We start from the raw sequence: 17,497 nt of genomic DNA, 5'->3' as shown, positions 1-17,497 counted from the left end.
TCTCCCGAAGGGATGCCATTCTCTGCCTGCCCTGCTGTGGGAGGAACAATGTGATGATGACGCCACCGCACGAGCTGGCTCGCTGCAGACGCCGTGACGTAACCCCCGAACGGTCAGGTGACTCCTCCCCTCCATGCAGCGGTATTTGTTTTTATTCCGCACTTGTTTTCAGACAAGCCCCGCCCTCTTCTTGTTACTCGGGATTCTCAAACAGGACCTCAGCGAAGATTCTCACGAGCGTTATGCAAATAGAGCACGACCTGCTGACCAATCCTAGCGCTGTTGGTGCTGCTTGCGAGCTTGCACCATTGGCCAATCAATCCCAGCAGATTGAATATATTAACCAATCGTAGCTGTGGAGGGCGGGGCGTGTCTGAATAGAGGTGGGAAATGAAATAAACGCACCCACACTGTAGCCTGGCTGGGCGATCTCTGAGATTCCCTACCCACCCAGCCGAGAGGAGGAGGAGGACAGCAGCAGCAGCCGCCCCCCGCCGCAACATCATCCACCGGGCTGGGGTCTGTAGTTAACCTAGCTAGGTTGGTTATTTAAATGTCAAAAAAGCTGAATTTGCCAGTATGTTGTAGGAGAAATGATTGCGCCACGTCGTGGTGATGGGGGCAGCTACTCCAGCATAATCCAGTGTATGTAAGCTATTTATTACCATATTATTTATTTATTTTCTTTTTTTTATCCTCCATTGATTTTTTTCGCCCAGTAATGGCTGGGCTCCCGGGCTGCGGCGGCTCAGCAGCAGGTGCATCGCGGGCGGTGATGTGATGGATTCCGGCCGAGTGGGAACGGGAGCGCCGGTGACTAGTCCAGCCTCACCCGATACGGACCTAACGGAGGATTAGCTGGGTGTGAAGAAGGGGAAAGATCGGGATTTTAAGGCCGTGCTGTGGCGCAGGGAGTGGGGGGGGAGAAAGGAGAGAGGCTAGCTTAGCTCTCGGCTCCTCTCCCATCATCATCACATTCACATCTACCTAACGTTCAGCCAACTAACTAGCTAACCCAGCTACCGCTTGTCTGAATGAGGCTGCTGGGCACCCCTGGAGACACGTGGGGGCACGTCCAACTGATGACACCCCTTTAAAATATCTCTAGCTAACTACACAGTGAGCTAACCAGCTAGCTCCTGAAACCAAGCCCCCCTGTTTTATTTGGATGACTCAGAGAACCGCTAGTTAGCTCCCACAGCGCCTCCATTACTTTGGCCAGCATTTTCTTTTTGTGATTTTCGGTGGAAATCTCCACCACCGCACCTCCAGGCGAGATGATGGAGCTCCAGCTGGACGAGGTCGTCTACCAGGACGACTACGGCTCAGTGTCCGTCATGTCCGAGCGCGTCTCGGGCCTGGCCAACAGCATCTACCGCGAGTTCGAGCGACTCATCCGGAGCTACGACGAGGAGGTGGTGAAGGAGCTCATGCCGCTGGTGGTCAACGTGCTGGAGAACCTGGACGCCGTGCTCACTGAGAACCAGGAGCACGAGGTGGAGCTCGAGCTGCTCAAGGAGGACAACGAGCAGCTCATCACGCAGTACGAGCGCGAGAAGGCGCTACGCAAGCAGGCCGAGGAGGTGAGTCAATTAACGTCAATTAACGTAAAGCTAGAGTTAGTTGACGTAAACGTGATTGACGTATAGTGCACGGCGTCCAGAGGCTGTTTTATAACAGTTTTATAGAGTTAAATGTTTTAAACTAGGAATCATTTTTAGGGCTATAATGAAGTATTAAGTTATCTCCGACAATATTTCGGTTGTTGTAAACATAACTTCTGTTAATAGTGTTTTAATGCTGCTGTGAAGTGTTATAACACAATATAGCACAAATATTGCCACATAGGGTCACCTTCTCTCAGATTTCCCTCCCTTTTTGACACTGTCAGGCAGCTTAATGCCATTTATAAGTATTACAAAGTCAATGTTCTGAGATTGGCAATCATTTCAGCAATATAATGTAATAATCCTTTATTCTATTATGAAGTCAAATTTATAGAACTAGGAATCGAGGATATAATTAAGTATTAAGTTATTTCAGTTGTAAACACAATTTCTGTTGAAAGTGTTGATTTTACTGCTGTTGTGAAGTGTTATAACACAATATATCACAACTATTGTTATCTCAGATTGTATGCCATTTATAATCTTATATGAAGTGTTATAAAGTCAGTGTTATGACACTGGCAATCATTTCAGCAATATTATGAGGTTTAAACTAGTTATCCCCATCAATGTCACACCGCTAAATGTCTGAGCTGTTATAAAACGTGGTTAACAAATTAGTGCTTAATTTTTTCTTGTTGTTATTAGGTGTTATGACACATTTTTGTAAGCCTTCATTCCCTCACACACATACAGTAAGCTGTATTGCCACATAGGGTCTTTTTGACAGTTTTGACTGTCTTTTTGACAGTGTCAGACAGTTTTTTGCCATCTATAATCTGTTATGAAGTGTTATGAAGGTACATTTATGACTTTATGAATCATTTCAAGGCTAAAAGGAAGTAAACATAAGGTCTGTTGGAAGTGTGGTTGATTTTAGGGCTGTTGAGTGTTACAACACTTTCATATTTACATTGACATCCTAATTGTCATTGGGAATCATTTCAGCAACAATTATGAGTTTTACAGTGCTAAACATCTGACTTGTTATAAAATGTGGTAAACAAATGAGTGATCACTTTTATGGCTGTCATGAAGTGTTATAACACAACTCTCCCACAATTCTAACCTATTATGATGTATAATCAACTTTATGACATTAGGCATTATTTCAGGACTGTTATGAAGTACCATTACCAAAGGTATGACATTGGTAAACACACATTGCCTGTAATGAAGTGTTGTAAATTAACTAGTCACCATAGTAACACTTTTAGAGCTGTTTTAAACACAATTAACAAATATTTTGCTTACCCTTATTCTAACAGACACTGCATTTACAGAATAGGGCTGCATGATATTGGAAAGATATATTTTTAATATTTTATTGTTCTTTAATATATATTGCAATATTTAAAAATGCTGATTTTTTTTATGGAAGGTGTGGACGTCTAACACATTTGACAAATATTGTTACATTCACTTGGCTTTGCCCCCTTTTTGACAGTGTCAAACAGACTTATGAAATTCAAAATCTGTTTTGAAGAGTTATCAAGATATTTCATTTTTTGGATAGTTTTAAAGTATTGTCAATAGATTAGCAACCCTCTCAGAGGTGCTGTGACACATTGTGAACATTGTAGCCGCAGTATCTGCTCATCCTCATGCCCACAAACACACATAGGTCACGTTCACTCTGGCTTTGAGGAAGTTGAGGTCAGAAAGCTGAAGTGCTTTTCGAACTATATTTGAGCTCTTTAAAAATGTCATGAACTTTACTAATTCAAATTTGTACATACTGATAGCTATATAAGGTCACATTCATTCTGTATTACATACATAACTATATCATTCTTGTTGCAAAGTGTCTAGTGTCAACAACATCCTGAGAGTAATAATGAAGAGTCATAAATGCTGTTTGCACAATGTTTTTTGTTTGTCTTTATTTATACATAGTAATGTTTATTCACTCATTCAGGGGGTTAGTAGATTGGAGGCATTCCCAACAAATGACACTTTACAATCCCAATTGTTTTAGGTGGCTTTCTTTTAGGTAGTGGAGCTTAATAAGCAGGTCTGGTTCTGAACTGTGTAAAACAGACAACAACCGTATAAAACAGACAACTATGTACAGTACCAGTCAAAGGTTTGGACACACTTCTTATTCCATGTTTTTATTTATTTTTTTCATTGTAAATGAATACTGAAGTCATCCCGACTATGAGGGAACACATAAGGATTCATGTAGGAAACATAAAAGTGTTAAACAAACCAAAATATTAATTTAGTATTTAGGTGGGCTCTTATCTGGGCGGGTAACTTTGATGTAACTGCACTTGAGAATACTTTCAAAGTTCTTTAATGTTTTTGATTAACTGACCTTCATTTCTTAAAGTATTTTTTTCTTATATGTATATGTTTTTGCTATATTGTGTATTAGAACATTACCGGCAAACACAAGAGATCAAGAAATTAAAGTAAATAACTCTTGACAGGGTCAGCACAGCCTTTAACTGAAAGCCAATCCAAGTGACTCAACTTCATAAAGCTGCCTGAAAAAATCAAGCCAAGTTGTATAAAGCTGTCATCTAAGCAAGAGATGCTACTTTGAAGAATCTAAAATATAAAACATATTCTACTTTGTTAAACTCTTTTTTTGTTTACTAAACAATTCCATATACGCAGTGTACACTACAACTACAAATATACAATTGCATAATATATATCATTAGATCAAGTGTTAGGTATACAAGACTTGACTACTGCAACTCTCTACTGGCTGGTCTTCCACTGCGAGCCACCAAACCACTACAGTTAATTCAGAATGCGGCAGCACGACTCGTCTTCAATCTTCCGAAGTTCAGTCATGTGACTCCTTTGCTGCGTTCCCTCCACTGGCTTCCTGTTGCCGCCCGCATCCGATTCAAAACCCTGACGCTGGCCTACAAGGCAAAAAACGGACCAGCACCTTCATACCTGATGGCGATGGTCAAAGCCAGATCTGCACCAAGAGCTCTTAGAGCTTCCAGTACGGCTCGGCTCGAACCTCCATCACTCAAAACACACAGAAAACAGACATCCAGACTCTTCTCTGTGCTGGCACCAAGGTGGTGGAATGAACTTCCACTGGATGTCAGAACAGCAGAGTCACTCGCCGTCTTCAAACGTCGACTGAAGACACATCTTTTCAAAGAGTTCCTAAACTAAAAAAAAAAAAAAAAAAAGGTTCCTAGGGTTCTTAACATGATTAAGCTCTATGTATCTCTTGATCCTAGTCTACAAACTAGCTTTGGATATCTTAAGTAACTTTGAAGCACTGTTGTAAGTCGCTCTGGATAAGGGCGTCTGCTAAATACCATAAATGTAAATGTAAATGTATATACAGGCATTAATTCATTCTTAATCAGTTCTGATGCTTCACACTCCACTCCTCGCTGTGTCATCGTCCACATCTGGCAACAAAACAGACACTGCTGTGCTGATCCACCAGCCGCTGGAATCAGGTTCCCTTAGCTAAGCCCTCAGCTAAAGCCTCTGCAGTATCATCACCACAAGCTGGCACTGATAGAACCCCCTCCAAATGTTACCACTGCGTCATCATCAGCTCAGTGGATCAACATCAATAAGAAGGATATGTGGAAAAATCACAGTAAACGCCATTATAGCAAAGATGGAGCAGCGTTGTTTATGCTCTATTGTGAAAAGCTCACTATAGTACAGTAGTGTCTGGAACAGTGTGTCCCAAATGCTTCCTGTGTAGGGAGGTAGGGACAAAAATAATAATATTCAGATGAATACAGATTAAAGAGAGTGTACAATAAAGAGATGATGAGCCAGTAGTACATTTCAGTAAAAATCTATTGGAGAAAAGGAAGAAGAGTACAGTGTAATGTTGTCATACAGTATGATGGGGGTTGTATGTTTTATATGTTAAATGATAAAAATGCTTATGCACTATTGATCTAGGCTCATTTTTAAAAAGTTTGTTTAAATACTGTATATTTTATTGACTGTATTATATTTTATAGTGTTTTTTTATTGCAAGTTTAACGCTGTTTGTTCTTTATGCTGTATACATATATTGACAGTCTCAATCTTCAATCTTCAGTCTCATAACTATAATACTGTCATAATTAATAATAACTGTATAGGCCCTAATACAGAACCTTGTGGAGTACTGTAATCCACAAAATAATTATATGTAACCATATTAAATGCAAACCAACAAACAGACAAACAAAATAAAGATAACAAACCAGTACGCAAACCACCAAACAAACAAACAAACAAACAAAATGAGTATAACAAACTACAACAAAACAGTGACATGTAGGGAACAAACAAAGCACTGTGGGTCAAAAAGCATGACAGAGATCAAAGGAAAGCATGGGTATATATACACAGACACAGACAAGAAACACCTGGGGGAGATAACAAGAGGGGCTGAGTTACAAATAAGACAAGACAGGCTAGAAAACAAGTAGACCAGAGAAGACGACCAAGAACACAACACAAGGTGTAACATAATTCCTAGTGTTTTCTGCAAAGAGATTGATAACTAAATAGTTAACAAACTGAAGTGTTATAGAGCTTTAAAAGTCTTGATAGTGTGTAAGAATTGTTTTTTGCTCCAATTGTCAAATAAAATTTTGGTTAATTTTGATTTTATCCATCATTTGAACCCTGTAGATGCTCAGTACACTACAAGAGAAATTACTCAGAAATGCTTCAAAACTAAATACCTTTATTTTGCATTGACTTTTCATTTAAAATTTAGGTCATTAAGGTCTTCTCTTGCCTGTTACCAAAAGTTACCATTTTGATGATACGTTTGTATCAATTGGACAAGGACAATATGCAGAATAAAGCTCTTACAATATCATGTAAAAATATATTAAATAACCAAGGGTGGTATTAAAGTGGTAATAAAATATAAAGAACATTATATGTAATAATAATACATGTGTGTATTAATGGACTACTGGAGACTGAGAATGAATAATGTCAATAAAGGAAATGTTGTTACTTATTGGCTTCATATTTGCAGTAATTTATAGGAAATAATTTAATAATAATGGGCTTCTGTTGGTAAATAAAATATAATACAAGTCAAATAAAATTATTGACAGATTAAAGTAGTTAAAGAAAATATAAATGCATAATTAAATTCATATTAGTGATATTAAAGGAAATAGTAGTAGTATTGTAATAGTATTACCGCATTATTATTAGAAATAATAAAGGGAAGATTATATTATAAATGGATTCTATTCTACTTCCTATCGTGTGATTAATGGATCTGACTGCTTCTTTTTTTATGGTTACAGAATGTAGTAGCAGTGTATCATTCAGAGCAGAGTCTACAGGACTCTGTGTGTTGGTCTAAATGTGTTCATAAATCTGACTCATAAATCTGATCTCTTAATGCTTATTATGCTGTATATAATAAGTGATATCTTCAAAGAAATAGTGATGATTTCAGTGTCTGAATTTATAGTGTCATGCCTTCACAGACAATTTCCTACGGAGGAAAGGTTATTCAGCGGAATCGACAGTTTTACATCTGAGATTTGAATACTGTGTTTGCATACCAGCCATGGGAAAACAAGAGTTTATTTTGGTTTCATTAATATTCATTAGCACATAGAGTCAGAACTAAGACAAGAGGCTCATATTGTGTAGTCTTGTATTGGTAAGAACAGACTGTCTGCATTGTTCAGAGGGGTTTCATATGCATACATATGGTACATTATTGGTTATGTGTCTAAAATGGGCTTTTATTATAATACAATTGAAGGTAGACTGGCTTGATTTGTTATATAATCTTTCATCTCATGTTATGATGACATCAAAAAATCTTTCAAAACATCTTTAAAATATCTACTTTCAGGATTAAAGACATTGAAAGTAGGGGTGTGCCATATTGTATCGTACGTGATAATATCGCCAACATTTTTTTATATTGTTAACGATATAATACCCTAAAAATATCGTGCCATATCACCCACCCCTAATTATTTCTGGGTACTACTTTTTTTTGTTTTAACAGTTTTTAGCAAAAGAAAAATTCACACTGCTCTCATTTCCCATTATATATTTACTAGAGACAGATTATATCTTTCCAGTATCATTTATTTTACTTTAATCCTGGATATATGGAGATATTTGGAGTGCATTATTAGTATCATGACATTCTGGGTCATTGACTTCTATTACAAATATGATCAGATTCTTGTATTTTTTTAATATATCAGGTAGTGGTGTGACATAAATCGTATGCAGTAATAAAATAACATTTTTCATTTTATTGCAGTAGTGTATTCTTGAAAAAAAAATCATTAATTAAGAGTATCGTTATCGCGAAAATACCATTAAATATCGTGATATTATTTTAGGGCCATATCGCCCACCCCTAATTGCAAGAGATTTTTGAGTGACAATGACTTAATTACAGGCATTTTGACAGCTAAAGGCAGCCAGTGCCCCTACCTTTTTAGAATGCACTATCCTGCAGTACTCCAGCAGGAAAATGCTTATCAACATACTGCATGCTAACACCTCAAGAGATTACCTTGAAGACACAGATACTATACCATGGCCAGCTACATTACCAGGCCTATCCCTGATTAACAACGCGTCAGATGCTGTTGGATGCTCTAACAATGCTACACTCCTACACCAAAATATGCAGGAACTGTGTCCAAATTCTTGTTTGCTGTTAGCCATTTTTGACTGAAGAAAACTATGCAATCTTGCACAATTCCAGCTGGACAAACTGCTGCCATCTCAAGAGATTGTCTTGAAGATACAGATACTATACCATGGCCAGCCATATTACCAGGCCTATATGTGATTGATAATTTTTTTTGACTGAAAAAAACAGTTAACCAGAATAAGTCAAATCCTTTAACACTGACTTCCTTTGAATGTCAGCATTTTTTTCCATTTGAAGTGACATACAAAATCATATCACTATATTATGAGTATTTTGTAGTTCTGTAATTACAGACTGTAGTCCTGTGTCTGTTTCTCTGCATATTTTATTATCCTCCTTTCACCCTGTTCTTCAATAGTCAGGACCCCACAGAACCACCACAGATCAGGGATTATTAGGATGGTGGATCGTTATCAGCAATCTGTGTGTGTGTTAGTGTGGGTTTTTCAGGATCAGGCACAGCAGTGCTGCTGGAGTTTATAAACACCATGTTTCACACTCACTGTCAACTCTGTTAGACACTCCTACCTAGCTGGTCCGCATTGTAGTTGTAAAGCCGAAAACACACACACACACACACATACTACACTTGCACACACATATTGTATATATGTATAATATAAATGTTGAGTTAATCAAGACTTAATGGCCTGCTGGAGAATGTCTGGTTCTGCTGGGTCATTCTGAAGATGGGCCTGGTTTCTGCTGTGGCAGCAGGTCTAAAATGAGAGGCGTTTTGGCTCAGAAGTGCAAGGAATGCACAGTCTGGAGTGCAAAATGCATCCGGGTGCAGATTTGACTCAGAACCAGCTCTGATGGACGAGTAATCATTTTGATTTTCGACGAACAGTGGGTCCAGTTCCGACTGTGGAACAGGCAGAGGAGAGCAGTTTTGTAATGTATTGTACTATTTGCTGAAAGATTGTAAAAGTAAATGTTTTGGCGTACCTTTTTTTGTTTTTAAAAGTGTCTTAATGATTTTTTTGTCTATGGGACATTTCAAAAGTCATGGAAAAAGATACTGTAATCAATAAGTGAGCCATCTTTCAGTGTGTCTTTGGTATCGTAAGGACGCAAAAACTACACCTTGCATGGCTCGAATTGCGGAAAAGGCCTGTACTAATTGTATCTAATCGTGTGTGTTTTGGGCGTAACGTGTATCACTGGCTATTTCCTTTAAGAGCCAGATGTGCTCTGATTTTGGCAGCACTTCTGCACTTCTCAACAGAGGAAAGTGACCTGCACATTCAGGCTGTTAAGGTGCACAAGCAGGTAATTTATGGAAACATTAATGTTATTTTATTCTGTATTCTGTTTATTGTTGATTTGAAAGTTGGGTATGTGCACTGCTGCGTGTCCTTGTGTGTAACGAGTGGGGGTGTATGTAAGCTGACGTCTGGATTATTGACTGTTGTCACGGTTTTAATTAGTCAGTGGTGCACCTGTGTTTTCGACTGCCAAGATAGCAACACACCAGAAACGTCCCTGAACACAACTTATTTCCAGAGCACCATGGCCATCAATATAGATATATTCATAACCTCAGTGGTTATTTTAATGGTGCAAGCGCAATGCATGAAAGAAGATTGTTTGCGGGCTGTAAGATGGGAATGAGCATCGCGACATGCCTTGTGCAGGGTGTAAGATAGTGTCCACTGTGTGTTTTTAGGTTTAAAGTGACTTTTTGTGATGTAAAGCGTCTATTCATGTTGTAAAAAAATAGCAAAAAATAATCTATCATCCTCTAAATGCAATCTGTACCTTGTTTACGTGCCCATGACAAGTCCACTCCACCAACAACAAGGGTTTTTAACCCTGTCAAATTTCTCCTTCTTGCTTCACTTAAAAAACAAAATAAAAACATTGCTTTAAACAGACTCTGCCTAAACTCCAGTCCAAAGTTCACTTCCTTGAGTTCTTTCCCTTCTATGCAGTCTTCACAGAATAGAATTGTCAAAGTTCTGAAATGTTCCATACTAGAAAATAGCTGTGGAAGTTATGTTTAGAAAAATACTATTTTAAAGATGAATCCAGTGACTGTCATTACATTGTCCAAGATTTGTTACCTTAGTTTATCTCAAAAGTGCTGGATTAAGCATCATCATTGTAGAGAACACGGTTATAGATGGAGTATATATTATAGTAGTATTGGCTTTGTTTACTATATGGACCCTCGTTTCAGGGCCGTGTTCTTTGGTTGTAGAGGACAGTACTGTGAGGAGGATGGGTGGAGAGGGTGATTATGGGTAATCAATAACGCACAGAAAGGGTAGCTGGAGGCTGCTGTGTAACCTGATTCTCTTATTATGAGACAGAGAGACCGAGGCTAGGAGGGGGAGGGATGGAGATGGAGGATGAGGGAGACAGGGAGAGAAGGAAGGAGGGAGAGAGAGAGAGGAGTGGACGGACTGAGAGTAAACAGCACTCTCCAATTTCCTCTCCTGCGGGATTATGACAGTGGGCTATAATGGACACAATAAGGACAGAAACCTCTTTCTTTATATCCCAGCATTCTGCTTCTTTTTCAGAAATTGCCATGCATATACACAGCCAAAAGATGCATTGTTTAAATTTACTGTATGACCATAAACTAGAAATGGGAAGATCAATCGGCTATGTATCCGTATTGGAATTTTTTCAGATAAAATATTTGCAGAGATCGGCCGATATTTCTCTGATGTAGCCGATTCGATTCGGGAGCTAAGGTTACTACTTTAGCACTGTGTGGATCACTGTTGGGGAAGTTTAGTCATAGGTAGCTGCAGTCCTTTATCCTGCTGCTAGCTAGAGCATACATGCCAATACTTGTTTGAGGAACCCCACATTCCTACAACCTGCAGCGAGACTTTTGTAAGCGACCACTTAGAGCAACAGGCTTAGCTCAGCTCATTCTGGAGCTTTGTTTTTTTTTTTAGATTCTGCAGTTAGGACATGTAGGACAGGGGTCAGCAATTAAGTTTGGCACAGGCCAGATATTTTTTTCCAAGCCATTACGTGCAGGCCACAAAAAAATTCTGTTTTTGAAAATTAAGTGTAATGGGATGGAGTGCTACAGACTAGTAGCTCTCCAGCCCAGAGGGTTGTTGAACCCGATTGCAGAACAGTTGATCTCAAAGCAGGTAAACCCAAGAAGAAAAACAAAAAATAAATAAATAAACACACCACTCCTCACCCAGGATCGACCTCGTGACGTCAGGGTCGCGGCATAATACACTACCGCTGCCCTGCTAGTGAACTTAGAAAAAGATAGGGAGCCCAAGAACGGACAAAAGACTAAAGTCACGCCTAGCGCGACAGAGAGACAGGGGAGAAATCTAAATAAAAGCTTCCCAGAAAAGCATGTTTTTTTTTCACTATCGTTTATTATACTTCTAACAACCTCACAAGCCAGGTGTTTCATGCTTGCAGGCCACATCTGGACCACAGGTAACCTATTGCTGGTGTAGGATTAACACGCCATGTGGTGAAACAGTGTAAAGATTTTAACATTATGTAACACTAACTAAATAATGCTGCTCTTTACAGTGCATTTTTCAGCCCAATCAGTGAGTAACAGAGCTAGATAACTAGCTAACCAAACACACAACCAAGAACTGCTGTTGTTTGATAATATATATTTAACAGTAAGTATCGGATATCGGAAAACAGGCAGTGAGGCCGTCGATGTTGGGATCCCTGTTCCTGCAATATTGGCGTTAAGAAAACAAAAGCATGATTATAAAAGTAAAACAATTTACACACATATCTATCTTAAAATTTATTTATGTTGGTAAGTAAAGCTCTTTCTTCGAGGTGACAGTAATTAATTCGGGAGATCTGTACCAAGTTTGTCTGGCATCTATGTGGCATTAATGTGGCATTATCACCATTAATGTTTAATATAAATCTGATTTAGTTTATTCTTCTTCTATTCATTGATAATAACAGTGTATTACAGATGATTATGCTGTGACATGCTGTGTTCTCAAAGTTGGTCACTTTCTGTGCTGTCAGTCATGTTGCTATGTGGATGCTTTAAATTGTGTTCAGTCTTTCTGTAATCTGGATTAACTGAAGCACTGTGAACTGAGCACTGAAGAGTTGGAGGAGGCAGCGTAATTGGCCAGACTACACTGTGTTTACTAAACTAGTCTCCAGCTTCCAGATTAGTTCATTGAGGTGTTATGTCTGTGGATTCTGCTGGAATGTGGGGTACTGTTCGTGTATTACCTTAGGCCTTTTAAGATTGAGTTTGGAGCCACTGCTGTGAAAAAGACCTTCAGAACATCATACCATTGCATCAATAGAAACTAAGATATTGTGAAAAAAAGAATTATTGTGTAAAAAGAATATTTCAATAACAAAATGACCAAAAAAAATTATATCAATGAAAAGTTACTTGATTTCAGTAATTTAGTTCAACATATGAAACTCATAAATTATATAGATGTGTTACACACAGAGTGATCTATTTTAATTGGTTTATTTTTTTAATTGTTGATGATTATGGCTATGATTATGGCTATACAACAGTGATTTAGAAAATTTGAATATTATATAAGACCAACTGGTACTTTTGGCAGTGTGCCAAGTCCTGCTGGAGAATAAAACCCCCATCTTCATTAACATTGTCAGCAAAACCCTGCACTGACTTTTTCCTGATTGCAGTAAGTAACTGCATGTAGCAAAGGATGCTGGGAGATCAGCTGCTTGGTGAGGGACACTAGTAGTGTGAAGGGCTGTTTTACTTTTTTTGTTAATCTCTTATTATAAGTTATTTTTCTTTTTAAATGTATACTAATCAAATTTCTGAAGTTTATTTGCAAAATAGGTATATCCATGTAATTTATATAATGTTTGACTGCCTGATCACACTGTTTTAGGTCATAAAAGCAAGTTACCATTTTCTGTAACTCAGATTGTGACTTCATACTGACAAAGAACTACATACATGCCAAAAGTCATGGGATAGCCGTATGTAAATTGATTGTGAAGTTTTACCTCAGGGGATTGGCTTGGGAACCCCAACACATGTACCCTGAATAATTCATAAAAAGCACAACCACATACATTGGACAGCGCAGTGGGTGGTAATGGTCATGACTGGTGGTGTCTGGCTAGACAGATCAGTGCAGACAGATAAGTGAGTCTATAATTGTACTTTTTCCAGCATAAAACCTCTTCTGCTGGCCTTAATTTGTGCAATAAACATGCAAATGGAAAATGACCCGTTTAATGTGTTTGAAGAGAGACATTTTCTTCCATTTAAAATATGGAAAAGAAAACCAAGCCTGCAAAGGCAGATTTAAACAAAACAAATATATATATTTTTTTATGAACAGAAAAAAGGTTGGCTAATTTTGTTGTTGATATCCACTTGGCCCAATACAGTGTTTAGGTTTAAAAAAATGCTTTTTAGCTACTTTGGAAAGATAGAGACGAACATAACAAGAGGGTTAAAGCTGCCATTTTGGAGATACAAGGTTTTTTCATGACAGTAGTGGTATTCTATGAAAATATACAGTAGTTTATGTGTAGTAAAAATACATATGTTCTTGCATCTTAATTGTTGCTTTTTTGTAATTTTTGACAAATTTGTGAATCTTTATGTTGTGTTTGACTCTATAATAAATGAACCAATACAATTCTCTACAAATTAATTAACTCGAATAAAATCTTACATTGACCCCCATTGAAAGTTAAGCCTTTTCTTTCCATCTCGTATGAATTCGGCATTTTGGAGAAACAAAATTGTTCAAAAAACTACACATTGGGTACAAATCACTACTAAACATTACTGAATTTTCACAGCAGTCATAATACCTAAAATTAGGTTAACTGTTTTAAAAGAAAGGGTTTAAAGTGTTTTTTTATTTGTATGTGTGTGTGTGTGTTAGCTGCTGGCTGACTGTGTGTGTCGTTGTGTAGTGTGAGGATTACTGAATTCCAGTAGTTTCTCAGTGGCTGTGCTGCACTGCAGAAAGAACCTATTGTCCTCCATTTAAACCCTCACAGCTCCAAGTCACCATGCACACACATATCGTGTGTGTGTGTGTGTGTCTGTTTGTGTGTGTGTGTGTGTGTGTGTGCAGTTGTGGAATGTTGTGGAATTGAGGTTGTACAGGTCTAGTGAATAATTACTGTGATTAAACATTTCATTTGAACGTGCAAGAAAGGAATATGGCTTGTAGAGCAGCAGTCAAAATCTAGAGTCTCCTTAGGGGATTTGTGTTTACATTCATTTCTGCATGCAAAACCTTTACTTTTTTCATCTCTTCAGTTCTTAATGAATTTAAAAGCATCACTATAGCTTTTTATTAAGAATATTCCGATATAGTAATCGGAATAAATTAAATGTTTTCATATCACAAATACATACAACCTAAATAAAGGAATGTAGTGACATACAAGCTCATTTACATTATGAATTCCCCTTAATAAACAAAAATATTGGTACATGTTGAGGTCAGGAGAAATTATTAAGGTTATGTCCATATATTGATTGTAAAGTTAATAAAGCAACTATCCTGTTCAAAATGATAATGGAATGCTAAAAGTGTGCTAATTCTAGTAGTTAAGGACTATAGTATAAGAGCTGTATCGCTTTTTGTTAAGTGTATTTATTGGAATGTGTTTTTTTGTGGATGCCATGTTTATTAAGTGACTGTTTGGTGCATATAATATAGTTACAAGGAAAATACATGTTAAGCTGCAATGCTAACAGACCCAGTATCTTAAAGCAGTTTAGCTGCAATGTCAACAGCTGAGCTCAGCCAGGTTAAAAGCTGTGATGCTAACAGACACAAACCGTTGCCTCTGCAAAGCTAACAGGTAAATGGCCAGCCTCTGTTGGGTTAGAGTGATTTAGCCATGATGCTAAAAGCTGGGCTCAAGGCACACGTAAAATCCTGTAATTTTCCCCAAAATTGTCAGTGCGCCTTTTTACCAGTAAAGTTGTAAAAAACAGTAAAGTCACTCCGCTGAAGTACAGAGTTATGTAGGAGTTTCAGTTTAGTTCTCCAGCACCGAGACTGGAGTAGCATTAGCATTAGCCGCTAACCGCTATTTCCCCGTTCAAAGGGGAGTATATTGGACTGTAGCCTGCGCGTTTACTGTGTTAAAACAAGCTATGTGGGACAAACCGCTAGCTAATATTGCCCTGGCTTACCGGAGCACTCAGGATTCCTCAATGTAGCGCTGTCCGGCAGCATTATCCACGAACTGCTAGCAATTAGCCGCTAATGCTAATGCTTAAGCCTTAGTGCTGGAGAAATTCAGGAATCTAAGCTTACTGTAAATAAACGGAAGTACTTTACTCACCCAAATAAACAATTTTCAGGAGAGAAATCTGTGTAGATTAATGTCCAGCGCTTGTTTGACTTTAAAAGAAAGTCTTTTTTTAACTACAGTTTTGTTTACTTAGCTTAACTTTAAATAACTTAATTACCACCACCCAGCGGTGAGACCTGCTGAATTTGAAGTTTCTCATAGTGTCTCTTAAATCCAGTGTGTCTTGTGTATGAAAATAGACCAGAAAATAGACGTTTATTGATAGTGCACCTTATAATATGGTGTGCCTTATAGTGCGAAAAATTCGGTGCTGCTAGCTGGAAAATCCCTGGAATTTGAGGTAAAATAAATGAGTCATTGTTAAATATATATATAATTTTTTTTTTTCACCATATTCCACCAAATATTTTTTTTCTTAGGCAGAATCTTGGCACTCCTCACTTTGACCTCTTCCCCTCAGCACAGTAATGCTATTCTTTAAAGACTGATGCTGAGAAGGAGTCAGCATATTCACACACACACATGCACACACGCACACACACACACACACACACATTCTGCAGTAAAGAGTCTCTGCTCACACACTGCAGACATCTCAGGTATCACTAACACACACTCCCATACCTACACGCTTTGCATTGAAAAATAAGCTGTGAGTGTCTGTCCTGCTGGCTGTTGTTGCAGTGTATTTAATTTGCTGTTATCTGCTGTAGATACTGCTGCTCAATATTGAAGATAAGTCACAGATAAAAGCGCTTATTGGAGAATAAGCTGTCAGTTTTCTTATCACTGTCATCACTGTCACAACAAAAACAAGCCCATTCACAGATAGGTAGGCCAAAGTTTAAATAACCTGGTTTCTGAGAGTTTATGGGATTAAACTAAGTGTAGCTTCTATAAGAACTGTTCAGTAAGGAACACCACCATTCTTGAGATAAGTAGTGTAAACGTAGATAGTAATAAGTACAGGAGCCCAGCACTCCCTGAAAAAGATAGAAACAGAGCTTTGAAACTCTTTGAAACTGGTGAAAATGAATTATATACAAGTTCTGTTCTGTTACAGATATATAATGCTCTGTTCACATTTAGAATCTGTAATTTTGTGACATGCATAGTACACTAGATAGGAAGTGTGTAATGAACTGTTGATAAACTATTATCACCCCAGAGTGATGCAGATGTAGCATGTAGAAATAGTTTTAAAAATGACAGGAGAAAATGTCTTGGTAAAAATGATTTAGATACAGTTGATGGTGGCCTCCAAAATATGAAGAAAATGGAGATAAAATATTTTATAGGGTTCTTGTAATTTGAAAATATCAGTTTCCAGGCCAGGATACGTAAAAAAATAAATAAAAACATAGCAAGTTTTGAAATAGTCATTGAAATTTGCTTTACAAATCTTTGAGTTTTTGTTTATCGACAGAAAAAAAAAATTTGGTTATAAAAATAATTTAATATTTGGGCAGATCCATCATATCACTTCACATTAGCTAGCTGGCTGCGTGGGGTCCTAATCCAACTGGCGTTTCAGCTGGAACTATAATAATAATAATAATAATATTTTATTTATATAGCGCCTTTCCTGAAAACTGAAAGCGCTTAACAACACAGCCATAGACAAAAGGCATTGTGAATAAAAACAAGCATGCAAGCACTTACACGTAACAGTGCAAGTATTTATACATAAAACAAGAGACAATAAAAAAAAGAGACAATAAAATTAAAAAAATTAATAAAGTATGCAAGTAAAATATATTAACAGCAGTAAGCTTTCCTAAAAAGATAAGTTTTAAGTAAAGATTTAAAAGAGTTTAGGCTGTCTGCAGCACGAATATTACTGGGGAGCTGATTCCACAATCGTGGGGCAGCAGAGGAGAAAGCTCGATCACCCAGAGTTCGCAGG

The 17,497-nt window shown here is 37.8% G+C and overlaps 1 protein-coding gene across 11 annotated transcripts in view; it reads left to right on the top strand.

Annotated features, from left to right (window-relative positions):
* Positions 1-409: 409 nt before the first annotated feature.
* The window catches only part of mapk8ip3 (mitogen-activated protein kinase 8 interacting protein 3), a 70,417-nt gene continuing 53,329 nt past the window's right edge, over positions 410-17,497 (top strand). For 6 of the 11 annotated variants that reach the window (XM_022672284.2, XM_022672251.2, XM_022672228.2 and 3 more), the window contains exon 1: positions 412-1,583. In XM_022672284.2, coding sequence (XP_022528005.2) covers positions 1,278-1,583 — 306 coding nt within the window. In that variant the 5' untranslated portion in view covers positions 412-1,277. Of the gene's footprint in view, positions 1,584-17,497 lie in introns of all 11 variants that reach the window. The other 5 variants (XM_022672270.2, XM_022672243.2, XM_049467661.1 and 2 more) reach the window with 3 other exon arrangements.

Source organism: Astyanax mexicanus, chromosome 19 (genome assembly GCF_023375975.1).
Source record: "Astyanax mexicanus isolate ESR-SI-001 chromosome 19, AstMex3_surface, whole genome shotgun sequence".
Taxonomy (NCBI): domain Eukaryota; kingdom Metazoa; phylum Chordata; class Actinopteri; order Characiformes; family Acestrorhamphidae; genus Astyanax; species Astyanax mexicanus.
Note: the sequence above shows the minus strand (reverse complement) of the source record. Positions and strands in the feature narration are given on the sequence as shown.